This window comes from Moschus berezovskii, chromosome 6 (assembly GCF_049115385.1).
Source record: "Moschus berezovskii isolate FMDL1 chromosome 6, NW_MosBer_1.0, whole genome shotgun sequence".
In the NCBI taxonomy this organism is placed as follows: Eukaryota; Metazoa; Chordata; class Mammalia; order Artiodactyla; family Moschidae; genus Moschus; species Moschus berezovskii.
The window spans coordinates 73142442-73165647 of NC_142465.1; the positions used below are offsets into that span (position 1 = coordinate 73142442).

Consider the following 23206-nt stretch of genomic DNA (forward strand, 5'->3'; position numbering starts at 1 on the left):
GAGACTCAGGCAGGACAGAACACTTGAGAGAGCCAACCTTGGTGGCACACAGCAAGGAATCACGTCCAGGACTTCCCTGGTGGTCCAGTGGCGAAGGATCTGCCTGCCAATGCAGGGAGCACAGGTTCCGTTTCTGGTCTGAGAAGATCCTACAGGCCACAGAGCAACTAAAGCCTGTGAGTCACAACCACCGAGCCCTCGTGCTCCACACGAGAAGCCACTACAACTGGAAGCCCGCACACTGCAATTAGAGAGCAGCTTCCGCTTGCCACAACTGGAAGCCCGCACACTGCAATTAGAGAGCAGCTTCTGCTCGCCACAACTGGAAGCCCGCACACTGCAGGTAGAGAGCAGCTTCCGCTCGCCACAACTGGAAGCCCGCACACTGCAATTAGAGAGCAGTTTCCGCTTGCCACAACCAGAAAGAGCCTGCGCCCACAACGAACACCCAGCATAGCCAAAAATACATAAATAAATACGTTTTTAAAAAAGAGAAAGAAACTGCGTCCATTTCTGACTCCCTCTCTCATGTGAGGGCTTTCCTGGTGGCTCAGATGGTAAAGAATCTGCCTGCGATGTAGGGGACCTGCGTTGGGAAGATCCCCTGGAGAAGGAAATGGCAACCCACCCCAATATTCTTGCCTGAATCCCCACGGACATAGGAGCCTGGCAGGTTGTAGTCCGTGGGGTCGCAGAGTCGGACATGACTGAGAGACTGAACAACAACAACAAAATTGGGATCATCTAAACTGAGTCCCGGAGAAGGCAATGGCACCCCACTCCAGTACTCTTGCCTGGAAAATCCCATGGATGGAGGAGCCTGGTGGGCTGCAATCCATGGGGTCGCTAAGAGTCGGACACGACTGAGCGACTTCACTTTCACTTTTCACTTTCATGCTTTGGAGAAGGAAATGGCAACCCACTCCAGTGTTCCTGCCTGGAGAGTCCCAGGGACAAGGGAGCCTGGTGGGCTTCTGTCTATGGGGTCGCACAGAGTCGGACACTACTGAAGTGATTTAGCAGCAGCAGCAGCAAACTGAGTCCAGTTGGCTGATTCTAAATATAAAAGTTATCACTATAAAAAATAAAAGTCTGTGAATGGAGTAAGCAACTGTCTGCAATCTCTCATCATTCTTACAACTGTTCTGCTCAAGAGGGAGAATAAAGGAACGTTTTCTGTAGAAACTGAACAAGAGAGACTCAGGCCTCGAGGATACCAGACACGATGCAGTACTGATGGAAAATAAGGATGAACTGGAAGTCTGCTTAAACAGTCGGATTCCTTCAGATCTTCATTTTGCTCCAAGGGACAGGCAGGAGTCTAACATCCCAGAGCAGAGGTTCGATGTTCAAACTTGAAGGATTTCCCATGACATGGCCAATCAACCCTACCCCAATCTTCCAATAGTAAAGTGCCCAGTCAACCACCCTCTCCCACCTCCAAGCTACTTAGCTTCTCAATGCCTCACTGCCTTCCTGTAAAATAGAGAAAACAATCCCTTTCTCATAGAGATGATGACATGAGCACGTTGATCTTTTCTCATCAACTGATAGACCACACTGATAAAAAATCAAAACTATGTAGAAGTCTTTTAATATTATCAATCAACTTGACCTAAAGGACATTTATAGGACACACCACCCAACAACAGCAGAATACATAATTTTTACAAGTATACACATGGGAACATTCACACAGATGGACCACACTGTGAGCCATAAAACAAGTTTCAATAAATCTGAAATAATTGCAACATATAAAGAATGTTTTCTGGCCACAATGGAAAAGATAGATATCTGAGAATTCCCCCATATGCTGGAAAGTAAACAATACACTTCCAAATAACCCACAAATCAAAGAAAAAAATCACAAGGGAAATTTTAAAATATTCTGGATTTAATGAAAATGAAAACATATTGAGATTTGTGGGAGGTACACAGAGTAGTACTTAGAAATTCAAAGCATTAAATCTTACATTAGAAAAGAAGAGTACTACTCTATATAAAATAACTAATAAGAAACAGGGAATTATATTCAGTACTCTGTAATGGGGTATTTGGGAAGACTCTAGAATCTTAAAAAAAAATAAAACAGTGGGTATATGTATATGTATAACTGATTCACTTTGCTGTACACCTGAAACCAACACAACATTGTAAATCAACTATACTCCAATAAACCTTTTTTAAAAACTCACATAATGAGACTAGCATAACTCTGAGTTCAAAATCCAACAATGACAATACGAAAAAGGAAAATTATAAGCCAATCTTGTGAATCAAAATAAATATAAAAAGATATCAATCTGCTGGCAAACCAAATCCAGCAAAATGTTAAATGTGTAAAATACATCACCAAAAAATCAGATTTATCTTAGGAATATAAGATTGACTTAATAATTGAAAATAATACATATATCACATTAACAAATAAATGAAGGAAAAATATGATTATATTATATGAATAAACAGAAAAGTTGATAAAATTCAACATTTTATTATTTATTATTAAAAACACTTAGCAAACCAGGAATTAAGGGGGACTTCTTTAAACTGATAACCACACATGCTCACCCCCCCCACACACACATCCATATACATGAAATCTGTCATATACAGAAGAGGTACTGCAGATGAATTAAGACTGATATAGATTTTTCAATAAAGTTTTTTAATTGCACATTTTTTAATTCAAAAATTAATATTAAACGGAAGTCTTTTAATTACTCTGTTGTAAAAGCCCTAAGTAAAACAGTTCATTTTAACTCTTTAAATGGTTTTCATGGCAGCCACAGCATTACACTTCATATATGCTGTTCTCCTGTCACGTAACATCCAACAGATAAGGTACCAAGAGCTCAGAACAGTTACCAATTGTTTGTTCTTTACATTCTGTAACATAAATAGCCACTATCTCAATCAAGCTACAGGCATCATGATAACAGAGGGGATTTGTCTTACTGCTAGCTGTACATAGCAGGCACTGATCTAATTCGTTGGATAGCTATTTCATATTTTAAAGTATAATTTTAATTAATTTATTAAATTGGAGGCTAATTACTTTTCAATATTGTGGTGGTTTTTGCCATACATTGACATGAATCAGTCACAGGTGTACAAGACAGTTATTCAACACCAAAAAAAATACCAGGGTGGGGTATAAAGGAATTGTGAATTAGTAAAGGTGAATTGGTATGGACCTAACAGAAGCAGAAGATATTAAGAAGAGATGGCAAGAATACACAGAAGAACTGTACAAAAAAGATCTTCACGAGCAAGATAGTCACGATAACGTGATCACTGACCTAGAGCCAGACATCTTGGAATGTGAAGTCAAGTGGGCCTTAGAAAGCATCACTACGAACAAAGCTAGTGGAGGTGATGGAATTCCAGTTGAGCTATTTCAAGTCTTGAAAGATGATGCTGTGAAAGTGCTGCACTCAATATGCCAGCAGATTTGGAAAACTCAGCAGTGGCCACAGGACTGGAAGAGGTCAGTCTTCATTCCAATCCCAAAAAAAGGCAATGCCAAAGAATGCTCAAACTACCACACAATTGCACTCATCTCACACGCTAGTAAAGTCATGCTCAAAATTCTCCAAGCCAGGCTTCAGCAGTATGTGAACCGTGAACTCCCAGATGTTCAAGCAGGTTTTAGAAAAGGCAGAGGCACCAGAGATCAAATTGCCAATATCCGCTGGATCATGGAGAAAGCAAGAGAGTTTCAGAAAAACATCTATTTCTGCTTCATTGACTATGCCAAAGCCTTTGACTGTGTGGATCACAATTAACTGTGGAACATTCTGAAAGAGATGGGAATACCAGACCACCTGACCTGCCTCTTGAGAAACCTGTATGCAGGTCAGGAAGCAACAGTCAGAACTGGACATGAAACAACAGACTGGTTCCAAATAGGAAAAGGAGTACGTCAAGGTTGTATATTGTCACCTTGCTTATTTAACTTATATGCAGAGTACATCATGAGGAACGCTGGGCTGGAAGAAGCACAATCTGGAATCAAGATTGCTGGGAGAAATATCAATAACATCAGATATGCAGATGACACTACCCTTATGGCAGAAAGTGAAGAGGAACTAAAAAGCCTCTTGATGAAAGTGAAAGAGGAGAGTGAAAAGGTTGGCTTGAAGCTCAACATTCAGAAAACAAAGATCATGGCATCTGGTCCCATCACTTCATGGGAAATAGATGGAAAAACAGTGGAAATAGTGTCAGACTTTATTTTTTTGGGCTCCAAAATCACTGCAGATGCTGATTGCAGCCAGGAAATTAAAAGACGCTTGCTCCTTGGAAGGAAAGTTATGACCAGCCTAGATAGTATATTAAAAAGCAGAGACATTATTTTGCCAACCAAGGTCCATAGTCAAGGCTATGGTTTTTCCCGTGGTCATGTATGGATGTGAGAGTTGGACTGTGAAGAAAGCTGATCGCCGAAGAATCGATGCTTTTGAACTGTGGTGTTGGAGAAGACTCTTGAGAGTCCCTTATACTGCAAGGAGATCCAACCAGTCCATTCTAAAGGAGATCAATCCTGGGTGTTCATTGGAGGGACTGATGCTGAAGCTGAAACTGCAATACTTTGGCCACCTCATGGGACGAGTTGACTCACTGGAAAAAGACTCTGATGCTGGGAAAGGTTGGGGGCGGGAGGAGAAGGGGACGACAGAGAATGAGATGGCTGGATGGCATCACCGACTCTGTGGACATGAGTTTGAGTGAACTCCAGGAGTTGGTGATGGACAGGGAGGCCTGGCGTGCTGTGATTCATGGGGTTGCGGAGAGTCGGACACGACTGAGCGACTGAACTGAACTGAACTGAAAGGTGAATTGGCCAGTCTTGGATGAAAGAGTCCACTTTTCTTTTGGGATACAAGTAGAAAAGGTTAAGAGTAGACACTCTTAGTGGTCAGAAGAGGGGTAAAGGAAGGGGAAGGAGAAGGAAGCTGGGAGGTACCGGCCTAAAGCCTCTGTCTTCTCTGCACAGCTGCCCTACAACAAACATTAAAGGAACTTCTGGCAGGTGGAAAACAAAGCTAGATGGAAATCTGAATTTACAGAAAGGAAAGAAGAGTGCTGAAAATGTTAAATATATAGGGAAATATAAAAAGATACCAACCCCTCAGTTTTAATCTTTTAAAAAAATAACTGCGGAAAGCAAGAATGTTACAGGGTTTATAACAAAGTAAAATGTATGACAAAAAGAGTTCATAAGAGTGAAACTGCAAAAGGATAAGACATAAAGTTCTTATCCTTTATGTAAAGTGGTATATTGCTGTTTGAAAGAGACTGTGATAAAGATATAATAAGCCCTAGAGTAGTAGTTCTCAAAGTATGGTCTGGAAAGAAGGTTAGAAGGAAGGTTAGATTCAGAAATTCTAACTCCTAGCCAACAGAAGTACCAGAAAGGGAGGTTCACATCATATACTAGCATGGAAAAAGCTTTACAAAATTCTGTGGAAAAGAAATCTTTTTAATCTAATGTTTCCCAAACTTAGCTGACCACAGAACTCACTTTTCAAATTATGCTTATTAACATATCGAGAACTATTGTTACATGAAATATATTTTAGAAAACATTACTGGTTCTAAGAGATGTTAATAAATTTTAAAAGATACCCTAGACATGAGTCCTTATCTTTATTTGAGGATTAAATAGTATGCATAGAAGACCTAAAAGTCATCTGCCACATAGTAGGTACTTACTAAATAGCAAATGATGATGATGATGATATGATAAAGACTATGACAAAACAGGGATCTTTTAAATAGTACATTTAAATTTCATTTAAAATGAAATTCAATTCTCAGAAGTTCCACTTTTTCTGAGGAACGTGGAATGACTCTTCTCTATCAACATTTTTAATGAATGGCATTTAACACTAGAAAGAGTTTACGGTGATACCCAACTAAGAGGTTTACTTACTGAGATAAAAAAAAGATTTCATGCCAAACCATACACAGACTTCCAAAGATAGCACTTCAGCAAACTGTTTCTTATGGAAGGTGAAATCACAGAGAAACTAAAACCTTACTACTAAAGCGGTTGTAATTTAAGTTAAATTTCTCATTGAAATGCTGGGCAACACGGTTCTAGCTGGGCAACACAGTTCTAACAGTCATTGTTGGATAATATTTATGCTAGTAAACTCATCAAATAATAGTCATTGAAGAGGATTTGAACAGGGGGATAGAAAGTAGTAGCTATTCCAGACAGTGAAAATTACACCTCTGTATGGCCACAATACAAGAATCAAATCATGATGAAGGATATAGCTGTATGCAAACAGGGAGAGCCTTGATAGCTAGGGAGAAAAATTCTAATTTGATTGGACAGGCAGGAGAAAATCACTGTTAAATCCCATTATCTTAAAACTAATGTAATAAAAACAATGCTTAAGATAGACCAGTCTTCTAGTGACATTCAATTTGTATTGAATAGTGAGTGAGTCAAGAAGGCTACTTTATTACTTGATTGATGGCTGGTCTGAGACATTAGTGGACTACAGTGGTAAGACATACTTGTTATATAAGCAAATGAACAGATAAATTATGTTAATGTACAAATAGACAAGGTTTGGTCATTATCTATTCAAAGAGGATGAAGAGCCAGGTAGAATCAAAAGGTTCTGTGATTTTACGGGCAGGGAGAATAGTGGTATCAGGAAAACTGGGAGGGGCATCTCTACAGTACATTTATTCGTTTACTGCAAAATTAAAATGTTAAGTAAACATTTTAGATATGGGGACTTCTCTGGTGGTTGAGCAGTTAAGAATCCATCTTGCCATTCAGGAGACATGGGTTCCATCCCTGGTTCCACATGAGTCAGAGCGACTAAGAACCCACACACCACAGCTAGAGGACTGGCATGTGGCAATGCAGCTCTCATGTGCCACAAGTAAGACTGGATGCAGGAAAATAAAATAAAAAAAATTTTAGATATGAAATTAGATTTTAGAGAATTTGCCTATGTAGAACATATTTTCTTATCCATAAATATATAAAAAGTGACTTATATTAAATGTGTATATCCTCTGATATAGTTTCCTCCAGGTGGAATTATTTTAAATTATATTGCCTTAGGTTATCATGCTGCTGCTGCTGCTGCTGCTAAGTCACTTCAGTCGTGTCCGACTCTGTGCGACCCCATAGACGGCAGCCTACCAGGCTCCCCCTGTCCCTGGGATTCTCCAGGCAAGAACACTGGAGTGGGTTGCCATTTCCTTCTCCAATGCCTTAAAGTGAAAAGAGAAAGTGAAGTCGCTCAGTTGTGTCCGACTCTTAGTGACCCCATGGACCACAGCCTACCAGGCTCCTCCGTCCATGGGATTTTCCAGGCAAATCATGAAATCCAGTTTAATGACAGCCAGCCCTAAAGCCAGTGGGACTGGATTAAAATTATCTTTTTAAAATGGAATTAATATAAAAATCCCTGTGAATTTAACTATTATAATTCCCATTTTATAGGTAAGAAAAAACATAAGGCAGATCTGAAAAGGAGCAGCAGAGGAATGATAGATTTTAATGGGCTGAATTGACTTCAGCAATGCTTAAACCTAGCTAAATCTAATTTAGCACAAAAATTGATGAGGGCAGCAACAAAACAATGTAAGATAGCATATAAGATAAGCCCAAAGTAAATAATAATAAACTATTGAAATATCCTATGTGGCTCAGATGGCAAAAAATCTGCCTGCAGTGCAGGAGACCCAGGTTCAATCCCTGGGTCGGGAGATCCCCTGGAGAAGGGAGTGGGTACCGACCGGCTCCAGTATTCTTGGCTAGAGAATTCCATAGACAGAGGAGCTACAGTCCATGAGGTCACCAAGAGTCAAACACAACTGAGTGACTAGCACTTTCTTTTTTCATTCTGCCACAATGTGAATGTTTATTAAAAGGCAAAAACAAAAATGAATAAGAAAAACAGAATACATCCAAGAAATACTGTGTTTACAGCAGTTTGCTTCAAGTTCTTCAAAATAAAGACTGGGGATTTCTAGGTTTGTGTTCATGACCCTCTGCCATTTGGAACTACTTTAGTGGAAAATTCTAAGAAGCACCAAAGAAGAAAACACAAGTGCCATTTGTGTGAAAATAAACCTTCATTAGGCTTTTTTTTTTTTTGAACAGAGGAAAATTTATGCGTCGAACCTGGACTGGTCACTTATGATAATATACATGCTACAATTCCATTCTCTCCAATCATTCCACCTTCACCCTCTCCCACAGAGTCCCAAAGACTGTTCTAAATGCCTATGTCTCTTTTGCAGTCTCTTATACAGGGTTCAGGTTACCATTTTTCTAAATTCCATATATATGCGTTAATATACGGTATTGATGTTCTTCTTTCTGGCTTACTTCACTCTGTATAATTGGCTCCAATTTCATCCACCTCATTAAAACTGATTCAAATGCATTCTTTTTGATGGCTGAGAAATACTCCATTGTGTATATGTACCAAAGAATGGATGGGAAAGCTTTGGCACACTAATTTTAAAAAAAAAGTATGTCTAACTCTTAAATTAATATCTAGAGATAAGATTAAGAGTTTTTTTTAGAAAATATGTTCTGTATACTGAAAACATGGAATGTAATTTCTACCACAAGCAACAACCTGGTACTGAAAATACTGAAAATAAAATGGATAGAACATTTATTTATTTACTAAATGGATAGAAATAAAATGGAAGAGAGACCTCTGAATTCAAAGATTTCTGTTCATACCTAAGAATACAGAGAGATACCACATTGTTATGAAACAGTAATTCTTACCATTAATTACTGGTGTGTAAACAACAATCCCAACCAAGTTTGGATCAGATACAGTTGTGTCCAGAATAAGGCCCCCGATGCTGAAAGATATAAAATCATGTAATTTAGGGAAGAGGAAAGGAAAGGACTAATTTGAAATTGTTTTTTAAATATAAACACTTCTAGTTTTAAAAATAAATATTTAGCTATTTTAAAAATGGAATAAAAATAAAAGATATTAACAGTAAAAATAAATGTCAAAAGTAAAATGTTGATAATAAAACACGGCATAAACTGTAGCCCCCCATTTTAGGGCTCTCCTTCTGGTCTACACATTTACATACGCTATTTGTAAAAAGGAAAAAAACATATACTTTCAGTACACTAAAATGCCTGGAAGGACATATAAGAAATTACTAACAATGTCTACCCCTAGGGCTGAGACTGACAGGAGACTCATGGTTACTTTATATCCTTCTTTGCTTATTTGTTTTTTTAAAATCACGTGCATTTTATTATCTTTTTAATTTAAACAAATTTTAAAGAGTATTTTTTTACATTTGAGTAAGCAAGCCACTAAGGGATGACTTTTATTCTGTTCACATTAGATATAGTACATGAGAGTGTCTTATCATTGTGAAGTTAAAATAATGAGTTGTAGCCACAGGAGGAGCTGACCTGGAGAACAGAGGCCCGGAAAAGTAACATACTTTTTTCTTTTTATATAGTGGCAAGACACATACTATCAATATCTCAATGGAACTTGGAGATTTTTTTGTTGTTTCCAAGACCATTATCAACTGGTTAACTTCAGTCTATTGGTATACCTAGTATTATATAAAACAGTGTCGGCCTCAATATTTCATGGGATCCTGTTGTCTAAATCCACATTACAGAAAAATGAACTATATGCTGTCATGGAATAGGGTTGATAGTCAAAGTATCAGATCCAATGTACTTACCACTACCAGATAGTTAATACTATGAAATTATTTTTTAAAATTTATTATTAAATCTTTATTATTTTAGTTCTTAAATAATTGAACTTATTAAATTGAGCATATAAGGTTTAACATGCTTATTCTTCTAGGAGTTCCCATAAAATGGTATACTATAAAGTGTAAAAATAGTTATCCTTGGAAATATTTTACTATTTTAAGCCCTAGTTTTTAAAAAATACATATTTCCTAGAATAAAGCACTTATGTGTCAAAGAACAAATCTCCTTGCCAAAACACATAGGTAATGCTGTTCAGAAAACAGGAACACTTGCTAAAATACATTTTTAATAGTTGTATTACCTAGGCAATAAAACTTATCATAGAAAAGATAGAAAATACAAACAAAAAGAAGGAAATAAAAATCAACCATAGTTACATCATTCAGAGTTATACTGTTACCTTACTGATATACAGACTTCGAAACATTTTTAAACATGTATATTTTTTAAAAATAAAAACTCAAATTGTAAAAGAGCTTCACTTTTATTAAATTGTATTTTTATCAAACATATATGCATCATTTAAAAGGTGAAAGTACCACAAAGCATATAAAATAGTCCCTAGCCCTAACCCCACATCCTGCTCTCCACTAGCAATTCTTTTTAACTTCTTTAACGTTTTCTTCTGACAATTACTCCTCTATTTCTAAACAGTACGTTTATACTGCTATTCCTTGATTTTTAATTTCAGACATTTACCTAATGACATCCAACAGTGGGGTGAGCATTTAGTCTCTCTTTCTCTTCCCTCCGCACTGAAGTCCCTTCATAATTCCCTTCCTTGCACTCTCCTGCCAATCTGTTGATAGCATTACAACTTTTGGTGAAATATTTAGGTTTCACTTTATTAGAACAGTGAAATCATTATTCACAATTATTCTCCTTCTCTTTTTGTTTTTAAAAATTCCACTGTGATAAATATTCTTACAATTCAATTATTTGCATATATCCATAAGTATATCTTTAAGTCCTGTCAGAGTCCTAGAAGTGGAGTAACCTAACAGTATGTACATTTCTAAGGTTTTCTGATATTTACCTGAGCAACTTACTGTTCAAAATAAGCAAAGTCCTTGTCAGGTTAAAACTCACACAAAGACAAAAACACCACTAGATTTTAATCATCAATCTCATTAGGGTTTGGTTGCAGAAAGGTATGAAACTGGTAGCATATGAGGTTCTATGCATCTACTGATTTCAATAATCCTTGTCACTTACATCTCAATCACCTGGGATAATAAAGAGTTGACTACATAAAATGATAGACCTGAGAAATAAAAATAGGCAATTGGTTTGCTTTAATATATATACAGATACATGCATATATAATAACCCACAAACAGACACACTTTAATACTAACCTACTTATAACCATAGCAGTTATGACAGGCTCCCAGCCTGAGTGGAGAACTGTCCTTGTGGCTGGATGTTTGGCAGCTATTATAATCCAGATAGGAGTTAGAGCCAAGAAAACGACACCAACTAATGGAGAAATGTAGTAATATGTCTCTAAAATTAAAAAAGACAACATTTCAATCTCTCTTCTAACCATGGAGCACATGTCAATGTAAAAAGTTTACCCAAAGATATATTATCAAACGTACTCATGCTATATATATACTTTATACAAATTTCAAGCAAATTGAAAACTACAGATAAGGTAAAAATGTTACATAATGTAACTGAAAAGTAATATATTAATTCAACATTTATTGAAATAGTTATATGACCTAGAAGTGAACAACAACAATAAAAAAAAAAACCAGTTAAAGACTTACTTGGCTCCTACCATTTACCAAGTACTGTGCTAAAAGCATTCTCTCACTTAATCTGTCCTTAAACGTATGAGATTGAAACTCATTCCTACCTTATAAGGAAACTGAGGCTTAGGAGTTTAAGAGTACATGTGTGTATGTGTGCTCAGTTGCTTAGTCATGTCCACCTCTTTGCAACTCCATGGACTGTAGCCCACCAGGCTCCTCAGTCCATGGAATTTCCCAGGCAAGAATACTGGAGTGGGTTACCATTCCCTTCTCCAGGGGATCTTCCTGACCCAGGGATTGAACCCTCATCTCCTGCATCTCCTGTATTGGCAGGTGGATTCTTAACCAATGAGCCACCTGGGATGCCCCAAGAAATAGCAAAAATTGGGAGAAAAGGACATTTATTTGACATAGCGCTCTAATCTCCAAACTATACAGTCCAATAGGACATTGTTTTTACCCATTAGCAACTTATAGCATATGCATTCTATAGAATACTGGCCAATCAACTGATAACAGATATCCTCTCCATCCTGAACAGTGTTCCAAGCTCCAAAATAAAAATGAAATACTAGGTCTAATAAAGATAAACAGATTTCTTCACTGCAAAATTCCTCAGCACCTTCACTATGTCAAGACAGAATATAGTATACTATATTAACCACAGTTTGGCCAGACTTCCTCATTTCATATCTGGATGTTACAACTTACCTTGGACAAAAATTTAACTTCTATACACTTTTATTTCCTTATCTATAATATGGTAAAATTTATAATAACTATTTCATGAGGTTATTATGAGTCTTGGAGAATTAACACATGTAATTTAACGACAATAGTGCCCTGGAACATAGTTAACATTTACTGAACACTTACTATCATCATAATCATCATTGCCATTCACATACTTTTATTTGTGACATACTTAGGTATCAGACTACCATGGTTTTTTTAATGCCTCTTGAGGTAGACTGTCTTACTTGATCACAGTTATCCTCTCCTCATTCTTGTTACGCTTTCCTATGGAGTTCATCAAAGCTTACTGACTTTGGTTTGGCTTGTCTTGCTTCGGAGATGTGATGTATGCTGTCTCTGAACAAAATCTAAAGTGTGTTGTCAGAAATCACTATAATATTTACATATATATAGATAGATAATAAGCTGCTTTCAAGACACTGATGACTATTATTACAGTTCTGTGATCCCTGAGACAGTGGAAAGAAATGAGATAAGCCCTACAATAGCCTGAAGTACTGTACTGTGAAGTAGTGAACTGTTGCTCAGTCATGTCTGACTCTTTTGTGATCCCATGGACTGTCGCCCGCCAGGCTCCTCTGTCCATGGGATTTCCCAGGCATCAATACTGGAGTGGGTTGCCATTTCCTTCTCCAAGGGATCTTCCTGACCCAGAGACTGAACCTACATTTCCTGCATTGCAGGTGGATTCTATACTGCTGAGCCACTTTCTAACTAAAGGCACATTTCAGACCACAGCTCAGAAAGAGAGAATTCCAGCAGAGTGGGTCTAAGGCAGCAGGAATTCACAGGGCAGAATACTGGAGAAGAGGAAGCTGCTGGAGAAAGAGCTTGCAAACTGAACACCAAGCCATGTGTACATAGGGCGAACTCCACAAGGCTAGACTAACGGGAGAGTTGTAAACTGAAAAATTCCCAGAGTTTACAAAGGGGTAGAAGTCATTTGAGAACTAACCCCTAGAGAAGAGAGCCTATTTGAACCCTGAAAACATTTAGTGAAGACCAGAGAAGGTCACTTCTTAGCAGTAGCACTAGTAGCACTAAAAAGTGAAGTCGCTCAGTTGTGTCCAACTCTTTATGACCCCATGGACTGTAGCCTACCAGGCTCCTCCATCCATGGGACTTTCCAGGCAAGAGTACTGGAGTGGGTTGCCATTTCCTTCTCCAGGGGATCTTCCCAGCCCAGGGTTCAAACCCAGGTCTCCCGCATTGCAGGCAGACGCTTTACCATCTGAGCCACCAGGGAAGCCCATTTGTTTATTTTTGTTTTTATTTCATTACACAATAGTTTGCCTATTATATATCTATTATATGCCTATTATAAATCTATTCCAATGAAGCTTAAAGCCAAGCCTTGTAAGGCTCAAACTAATCCACAAATAGTTGCCTACAAGAACAAAGTCCATTAAAACTATAAGATGCTGATGAAAGAAATTGAAGGTAACACAAAACAGATGGTAAGATATACTGTGTTCTTGGACTGGAAGAATAAATATTGTTAAAAGGACCATACTACCCAAGGAAATCTACAGATTCAAAGTAATCCCTATTAAATTACCAATAGCATTTTCCACAAAACTAGAACAAAAAAAAATGTATTTGTTTAGAAACACAAAAGACCTTGAATAGCCAAAGCAGTCCTGATAGAAGAAAGAAGCTGGAAGAATCACACTTCCAGACTTCAGACTACACTACAATGTTACAGTAATCAAAAAAGTATGCTACTGGAACAAAAACAGACATATAGATCAATAGAACAGGATAGAAAGCCCAGAAATAAGCTCACGCATCTATAGCCAATTAATTTACAAGAAAGGAGGCAAGGATATATAATGGAGAAGTCTCTCCAATAAAGTGGCGCTTGGAAAACTGGACAGCTACATGTAAAAGAATGAAATTAGAATATTCTCTAACATCACACACACAAATAAACTCAAAATGGATAAAGACCTAAATATAAAACTGGATACTATAAAACTCCTAGACGAAAATAGGCAGAACAAACACTCTTTGACATATATTGCAGCAATATTTTTTTGGATCTGTCTCCCAGAGTAATGAAATAAAAACAAAAATAAACAAATGGGCCCAATTAAACTTAAAAACTTTTGCACAACAAAGGAAATCATAAACGAAATGAAAAGACAACCCTCAGAATGGAAGAAAATATTTGAAAATGATGCAACTGACAAGGGATTAATTTCCAAAATATACAAACAGCTCATAAAGCTTAATAGCCAAAATACAAACAATGTAATAAAAAAATGGACAAAAGACCTAACAGACATTTCTTCAAAGATAACATACACATCTTACATATGATTACAAAAATGACATACATATGCTAATTATTAGAAAAATGCAAATCAAAACTGCAATGAGGTATCACCTCATACCAATCAGAATGGCCATTATAAAAAAAATTATAAACAATTAATGCTGGAGAGAATGTAGAGAAAAAGGAACCTTTCTACACTGGTGGGAATGTTAAATTGGTACAGTCACTATGCAGAACTGTATGGTGGTTCCTAAAAAAACTAGAAATAGAACTACCATATGATCCTGCAATTCCACTCTTGGACATACACCCAGAGAAAATTCTAATTCAAAAGATACATGCAACCCAGTATTCACAGCAGCACTATTTATAACAGTCAAGACATGGAAGCAACCTAAATGTCCATCAACAGATGAATGGATAAAGAAGATGTGATACATATATACAATGAACTATTACTCAGCCATAAAAAGAATGAAATAATGTCATTTGCAGCAACATGGATGGACCTAGAGATTATCATATTGAGATACAGAAAGACAAATGTCACATGATATCATTTATATGTGGAATTGAAAGAAATGACACAAATGAACTTATTTACAGAAACAGACTGACAGACATATGAAACAAACATGTTTACCAAAGAGAGGGGATGGGGAGAGGAGAGGAGATGAGAGAGATAAATTAGGGAGTTTGATATTAATATACGCACACTGCTGCTGCTGCTGCTGCTGCTAAGTTGCCTCAGTCGTGTCTGACTCTGTGCAACCGTATGGACAGCAGCCCACCAGGTTCCTCTGTCCACAGGATTCTCTAGGCAAGAATACTGGAGTTGGGTTGCCATGTCCTTCTCCCATACTCACACTGCTGCTGCTGCTAAGTCACTTCAGTCGTGTCCAACTCTGTGTGACCCCATAGACGGAAGCCCACCAGGCTCCCCCGTCCCTCGGATTCTCCAGGCAAGAACACTGGAGTGGCTTGCCATTGCCTTCTCCGATACACACACTACTGTGTATAAAACAGGAAAAAAATAAAGATCTACTATATAGCACAAGGAACTACACTCAGTATCTTGTAATAACCTCTAATGGAAAAGAATCTGAAAAAGAACATCTGTGGGTGTGTGTATACATATATATATATATATATGTATATATATATATATATAAAACTGAATCACTTTGCTGTACACTTGAAACTAACATAACATTGTAAATTAGTTTTTTTAAAACAAACAAAAAAGAACAAAGTCTAATACTTTGTAGGAAAAAAGTCAAGCACTTAACATTACATTAATAATGTCTAACATCCAACCAAAGATTATTTTTAAGAGTTTGAAATTATATTTGGTTGCATTTACAAACTTAGTTAAATACCCTGAGATATTCTACTTAGGCATTTCATTTATCTCACAAAAGATTCTTAGTACTTAATCTAAATCTAACAAATGTACAAATATTCTAAGTCTTATGTTTTCATAAATATTCATACAATGTATATAAACTTGGTAAGATTTCTATTTGACAATTATAAAGATAAATTAATTACATAATTTTAAATTTTAAAATGGAATCAAAAGATTGACATGTTACTGTAATGGCTTAAGAAACAGGTATATTTAACAGTCTTTGGGACTCTGTGGGAGAGGGTGAGGGTGGGATGGTTTGGGAGAATGGCATTGAAACATGTATATTATCATATGTGAAACGAATCGCCAGTTCAGGGTCAATGCATGTTACAGAATGCTCGGGGCTGGTATGCGGGGATGACCCAGAGGGAGGATAAGGGGAGGAGGGAGGTGGGAGGGGGGTTCAGGAGGGGGAACTCATGTACACCTGGGGCGGATTCATGTCAATGTATGGCAAAACCAACCAATATAATATTGTTAAATAATTAGCCTCCAATAAAAATTAAAAAAAATAATAAAGATTAAAAAGAAAATAGAAAAAACAAAGAAACAAGTATATTTAAAAATAAGTAGTGCTTTGTTAGTATAAAATCATTCATACCATAATTTTGATTCTCAGTATTTCTAAATCTCCTTAGGGTTAAAAGTTGCCTACCCATTCTCGAAACAGTTGCATCATCTCAAGACATTTTTGGTAATATAATTCTAGCTGATAAACCTTTTATTATTATCAGAGATTTTAGCTAAGACATTCCTGGATTTTTCTCAAGGATTCTAATACTTATTTTGTATAGTAGATACTTCATAACTTAAAGACAGAGTTGATGTCATGGTGTCTGTAGCCTAGCAGCCTTTTTCTGACACTTCACAAAAGTCTTCAACTGTTATTCATACCCTTATCTTGGATTAAATCTTATATTTTATCATCTTCTTAAGATTTTTAAAGATCTCCTCACCTAACATTAAGATGTCTGAATTATAAATTCATTTTTTTCCAATCAGGTAGTAACAATTACTATAAATATTAAAATAAAGCCCAAACAAATTTTATACCCATGGTTTTAGCTGGATTTACCATCACATCTTCAAAATAATTATGCTAACAAAATTCATTAAATATTAAATATTTTCTTCCACTTGACTATGACTAATGCTACATATAGAGCAATTTTCTCCATAGTTTTTTAAAAGATGAAAAACCTTTGTTGGATGTATTCCCAGTTCTTCTTGCTAACCTGAACCCTGTATAAGAGACTGCAAAAGAACAGTCTTTGGGACTCTGTGGGAGAGGGTGAAGGTGGAATGATTGGGGAGAATGGAATTGTAGCATGTATATTATCATAAGTGACCAGTCCAGGTTCGACGCATAAATTTTCCTCTGTTCATTTCTTTGCATTTGTGCTTTTTTAATAAAAATACTTTTAACTGTAAAAAAAATAAAAAAATTTAAAAAAAAAAGTGGAGGGCAAAAAAAAAAAATAAACCATTAGATAGAGATAAATAACATTCAAATTAAGAAGCATTCTTACCTCCTAAAACAATTAAGGTTGCCAACAATCTCTTTATAGACTCAAACAGAAAACTAAAAGCATTAAAACCCACTAACTACAAATGAAAAGAACTATCCTGCTAGGTCAGATCATTTTCGTATTTCATTTTCAGGTCAAGAGAGGAGCACCATGCCAGGATTTCAATTTATTCTCAACGACAGATCTCTGGAAGGACATCTGAAGTTGAAAAAAAAACCACCATCCTAACCCCTGAATTTTCAAAGAGGGGGAAGAATTTCTAAGGAAAGAAATAAAAAATGAGTGAGCAGTTTCTCCAAAAGTTTAAGACCTATCATATGACCTAGAAATTCCACTCCTAGGTATACATCAATAGAACAGCAAACACATGTTCACACAAAAATGTGTACAACAATGTTCAAAGTAGCATTATTCATAATAGCCAAAATGTGGATGCAACCCAAATGTCCATCTAATGGTAAATGGATAAACAAAATGTGATATATCCATACAATGGAGTATTATCCAGCCATATTACTAGTCCATACAATGAAACAGTATCTAGTACTACTTGGTATTCAGTACTGCTTCATGATAAAGCATGAACCTTAGAAACATACTAACAGAAGGAAATAGAATATAAAAGGTCATATATTGTATGATTCCATTTGTTGAAATGTCTAGAATAGGCAAATCCATAGAGACTGAAACTATAATAGTGGTTGCCAGTGCTGGGGGCAGGTGGGGTGGAATAGGAAGTGACTGCTAAAGGTATTTTTGGGGGGAGGGTGATTAAAATGTTCTGGAATGAGATAATAGGTTTCACAATCTTATAAAACTACTGAATTGTATACTTTTAAAGATGAATTGTATGATATGATTGAATTATATCTCAAGTTTTAAAAATTCCAACAATGAAAAAAAAAGGAGGCGAAGGCTATATTCTTTAAAAATGTCAATGTTATGAAAGACAAAGAACATACACATATTCATAGAGGAAGATGGACAGAATAAAAGATACAGTAAATGGGGTAAAATATTAATATTTGGTGAATATGGGTACAAGGTATACAGGGTTTTTGGTACTATTTATTTTCGCAAATATTCTAGAAGTTTAAAATTATCTCCAAATAAAGAATTTTAACATTTAAAAAATGGGAAAATCATGATAAAAGTAGCTAAAATTACTTACTGCAAATGTATTTTATTTCAATTTTCTGCAAATCAAACATGCCCATTCCCACCAAATTAAATCATATGTTAATTGTATAGGACCCTCTGACCTTTTCCCTGGCTAAATTCTAATCCAATAGTTAGGTGGAAATTACAAATATACAAAAAGGGATGGGTGCTAAAACATCCCTCTTTTTAGATTTATTTGATGTTTTACAGATGTCATAATATTAAAGAATTATTTTTAGAAAACCACAAATGACACAAGCAGCAGGAGAAACTGATTAAAAGCCAAAGAGGAACTTCTGCATTAATATCAAAATGTAAAAGTGTCTAGCTTTCTAAATCAAATACATCTAAATGGTCCTGCTCAAAAATAATATTTTGCCTCGATTTCTGGGTATATCATAAATGGGTACTGTGGTAGGCTGAATAATGATTGTGCTCAAAGACATCCACATCCTAATCTCTAGAAACAGTAAATGTTACCACATATGGCAAAAGGGGCTTTGCAGATGTGACTAAATCAAGCATTTTGAAATAGGGAGCCCTAATTGGGCTTCCCTGGTGGCTCAGAGGTTAAAGCGTCTGCCTCCAATGCGGGAGACCAGGGTTCGATCCCTGGGTCGGGAAGATCCCCTGGAGAAGGAACTGGTAACCCACTCCAGTATTCTTCCTGGAGAATCCCATGGACGGAGAAGCCTGGTAGGCTACAGTCCACGGGGTTGCATAGAGTCAGACATGACGGAATATAATCACAGGTATCTTTTAAGGCAGGAAGTAGAGAGGAATTTGACTACAAAAGACACAATGTGACCACAGAAGCAGAGATCAGTAACGTGGCTGCAAGCCAAGGAATGCTACCAGAAGATGGAACAGTTAAGGGACAGATTTCCCTTTGAAACTTTCAGAAGGAACAAGCCCTGCTAATGCCTTGATTTTAGCCCTGAAAAACAAGTATCTTGAACTTTAATTTGTTACAGCAACAATGGAACTGAACACAGGCCTCTAGAAAAAAATGTGAAATTTTAAGCCTAAAAAGTATCTGTATACATTAGTACTGATTCCATAATAAACTACAGAAAGGTAATGATTAACATAGCTAAAGTATCCAAATTGCTATAATTCCACTCAACTGTTGGAGAAGGCAGTGGCAACCCACTCCAGTACTCTTGCCTGGAAAATCCCATGGATGGAGGAGCCTGGTAGGCTGCAGTCCATGGGGTTGCGAAGAGTTGGACATGACTGAGCGACTTCACTTTCACTTTTCACTTTCATGCATTGGAGAAGGAAATGGCAACCCACTCCAGTGTTCTTGCCTGGAGAATCCCAGGGACGGGGGAGCCTGGTGGGCTGCCATCTATGGGGTCACACAGAGTCGGACACGACTGAAGTGACTTAGCAGCAGTAGCAGCACTTAACTGTCACACATAACTGCCATCTTTTTCTTTCTGGCCATGTCACATGACATTTGGGATCTTAGTTCCCCAACCAGGGATTGAACCCATGCCCCCTACAGTGGAAGCTCAGAGTCTTAACCCTTGCACCACCAAGGAAGCCCCATAATTGCCATCTTTTTTATTCACAGCTTTCATCTTTTATTAGATTGCTGGTGGTGTTTGCAGGGAGAAATATCAATAACCTCAGATAAGAAGATGACACCACCCTTATGGCAGAAAGTGAAGAAGAAGAACTAAAGAGCTTCTTGATGAAAGTGACAGAGGACAGTGAAAAAATTGGCTTAAAACTCAACATTCAGAAAACTAAGATCATGGCATCTGGTCCTATCACTTCATGGCAAATAGATGCGGAAACAGCGGAAACAGTGACAGACTTTATTTTTTCGGGCTCCAAAATCACTGCAGATGGTGACTGCAGCCATGAAACTAAAAGATACTTACTCCTTGGAAGGAAAGTTATGACCAACCTAGATAGTATATTAAAAAGCAGAGACATTACTTTGCCAACAAAGGTCCGTCTAGTCAAAGTTATGGTTCTTCCAGTAGTCATGTATGGATATGAGAGTTGGCTTATAAGGAAAGCTGAGCACCAAAGAATTGATGCTTTTGAACTGTGATGTTAGAGAAGCCTCTTGAGAATCCCTTGGACAGCAAGGAGATCCAACCAGTCCATCCTAAAGGAAATCAGTCCTGAATATTCATTGGAAGGACTGATGCTGAAGCTGAAACTCCAATACATTGGCCACCTGATGCGAAGAATTGACTTATCTGAAAAGAACCTGATGCTGGGAAAGATTGAAGACGGGAGGGGAAGGGGACGACAGAGGATGAGATCGTTGGATGGTATTACCAACTCAATGGACATGAGTTTGAGTAAACTCTGGGAGTTGGTGATGGACAGGGATGCCTGGCGTGCTGCAGTCCATGGGGTCGCAAAGAGTTGGACATGACTGAGTGACTGAACTGAACTGGTGGTCTTTTCAACTATTATTACATAGTTTCACTAATAAAGTGAAGCTAAAGTTACTCAGTTGTGTCCGACTCTTTGTAACCTCGTGGACAATACAGTCCATGGAATTCTCCAGGCCAGAATACCAAGTGGGTAGCCTTTCCCTTCTCCAGGGGATCTTCCCAACCCAGGGATCGAACCCAGGTCTCTTGCATTGCAGGCAGATTCTTTACTAGCAGAGCCACAAGGGAAGCCCAGTTTCATTAACAGCATTCCTTATTTTCACCCTAAATCCTTTCTAAATATGTAGCTGCTGTGAGTGAGATTTTTATATGTTAGCTGTTTGTGTGTGAACAACAAAGAAATGGGCATGGAAAGTTGGAAACAATTTTTAAAATGCCCTTTATAATAATCATAAGAATTTTCTCACTAAATGGACCTTTTAGGAGTCACTCTAAACTGAGGATGTTCAGGACTAAAGAACTCTGTAGAAGAGTGACATGCAAGATGATTTTAGATTCTACTCACATCACCACATCAAGGCAGTGATACTCTAGAATGTTTTGTAAATACATTACAGGTGGCCTCCCTGTTAGTCTCCGCAGGACCCAAGTAACAACCTAAAGGCTATTACTGTTCTCAGAGCTTATTTCTTCTTAAGCCATCTTTCTAAAGTTAACCTTGAAGAATGAGAAATGAACCAACATTTTGCTGCTCAGATCTTGACTGAAAAGAGAAAAACTGATAATATTTCCAGTTAGTATACACATTGTGCATACAAGAATTATATAACCACATAGTTATAAATAATTGAAAAAAAGTGTTTAAAATCCTTTAAAATTATGCAGTCAAGAAAAAGAAAAAGCAACAATCATTGTGTACAGCTATTTCTGTTACTGGCCCAACTTTAGACCCTTTTAATAGCTTTTTAAAGGATGAAGCGACTTGGCACACAATAGCTTTTAAAGATTGCTACATATTTTTATACACACTGAAAGTGTTAGCCGCTCAATCATGTCCGACTCTGTGACCCCATGGATTGTAGCCTGCCAGGCTCCTCTGTACATGGGATTCTCCAGGCAAGAATACTGCAGTGGTTTGCCATCCCCTTCTCCAGGGGATCTTTTCAACCCAGGGATCAAACCCACGTCTCTTAGTCTCCAGCACTGGCAGACAGGTTCTTCACACTAGCGCCACCTGGGAAGCCCCTGATATATACACTGTTGCTGCTGCTGCTAAGTCACTTCAGTCGTGTCAAACTCTGTGCGACCCCATAGACGGCAGCCCACCAGGTTCCCCCATCCCTGGGATTCTCCAGGCAAGAACACTGGAGTGGGTCGCCATTTCCTTCTCCAATGCATGAAAGTGAAAAGTTAAAGTGAAGTTGCTCAGTCGTTTCCGACCCTCAGTGACCCCATGGACTGCAGCCTACCAGGCTCCATGGGATTTTCCAGGCAAGAATACTGGAGTGGGGTGCCATTGCCTTCTCCGGATATATACACTACCATGTATAAAATAGATAGCTAGTGGGAAGCTGCTGTATAGCAGAGGGAGCTCAGCTCAGTGCTCTCTGATGACCTACAGGAATGGGATGGGGGCTCAAGAGGAAGAGGATATACGTATGTTAGTTGCTCAATCATGTCTGACTCTTTGCGACCCCATGGACTATAGCCCACCAGACTCCTCTGTCCATAGAGTTCTCCAGGCAAAATACTGGTGTGCATAGCCATTCTCTTCTCTAGGGGATCTTCCCAACCCAGGGATTGAACCCGTGTCTCCTGCACTGTGGGCAGATTCTTTACCGTCAGTCAGGAGGGAAGACCAGCTATATAAACATACAGATACATATAGCTGATCCACTTTGTTGTATAACAGAAACTAACATAACTTTGTAAAGCAATTATATTCCAATAAAAAAGGTTACTATATGTTTAAACATTACTGTATGAATGAATAAATGCCTTTATATTTTCCCTGAAAGTCAAATCTAAGCATATAATAATCTAGAGCTTAGATTACACTGTAAACTGACTTTCTATTTCCTCTTCTATTTTCATTTGAAATAGGTCTTTTCCAGCCACACGTCGCCCTTTTTATTTTTCCATGGTGATACTAGATACTTTCTGCTAAGGCAGTATACCCTTC

The 23206-nt window shown here is 37.5% G+C and overlaps 1 protein-coding gene across 9 annotated transcripts in view; it reads right to left on the reverse strand.

Moving 5' to 3' along the window:
• Positions 1-23206, reverse strand: part of SLC41A2 (solute carrier family 41 member 2) — a 158833-nt gene that overhangs the window by 32806 nt on the left and 102821 nt on the right. For all 9 annotated transcript variants that reach the window (XM_055394189.2, XM_055394186.2, XM_055394190.2 and 6 more), the window contains 2 exons: positions 11125-11272; positions 8789-8868 (listed from right to left, as the gene is read on the reverse strand). In XM_055394189.2, coding sequence (XP_055250164.2) covers positions 8789-8868; positions 11125-11272 — 228 coding nt within the window. The remainder of the gene's footprint in view (positions 1-8788; positions 8869-11124; positions 11273-23206) is intronic.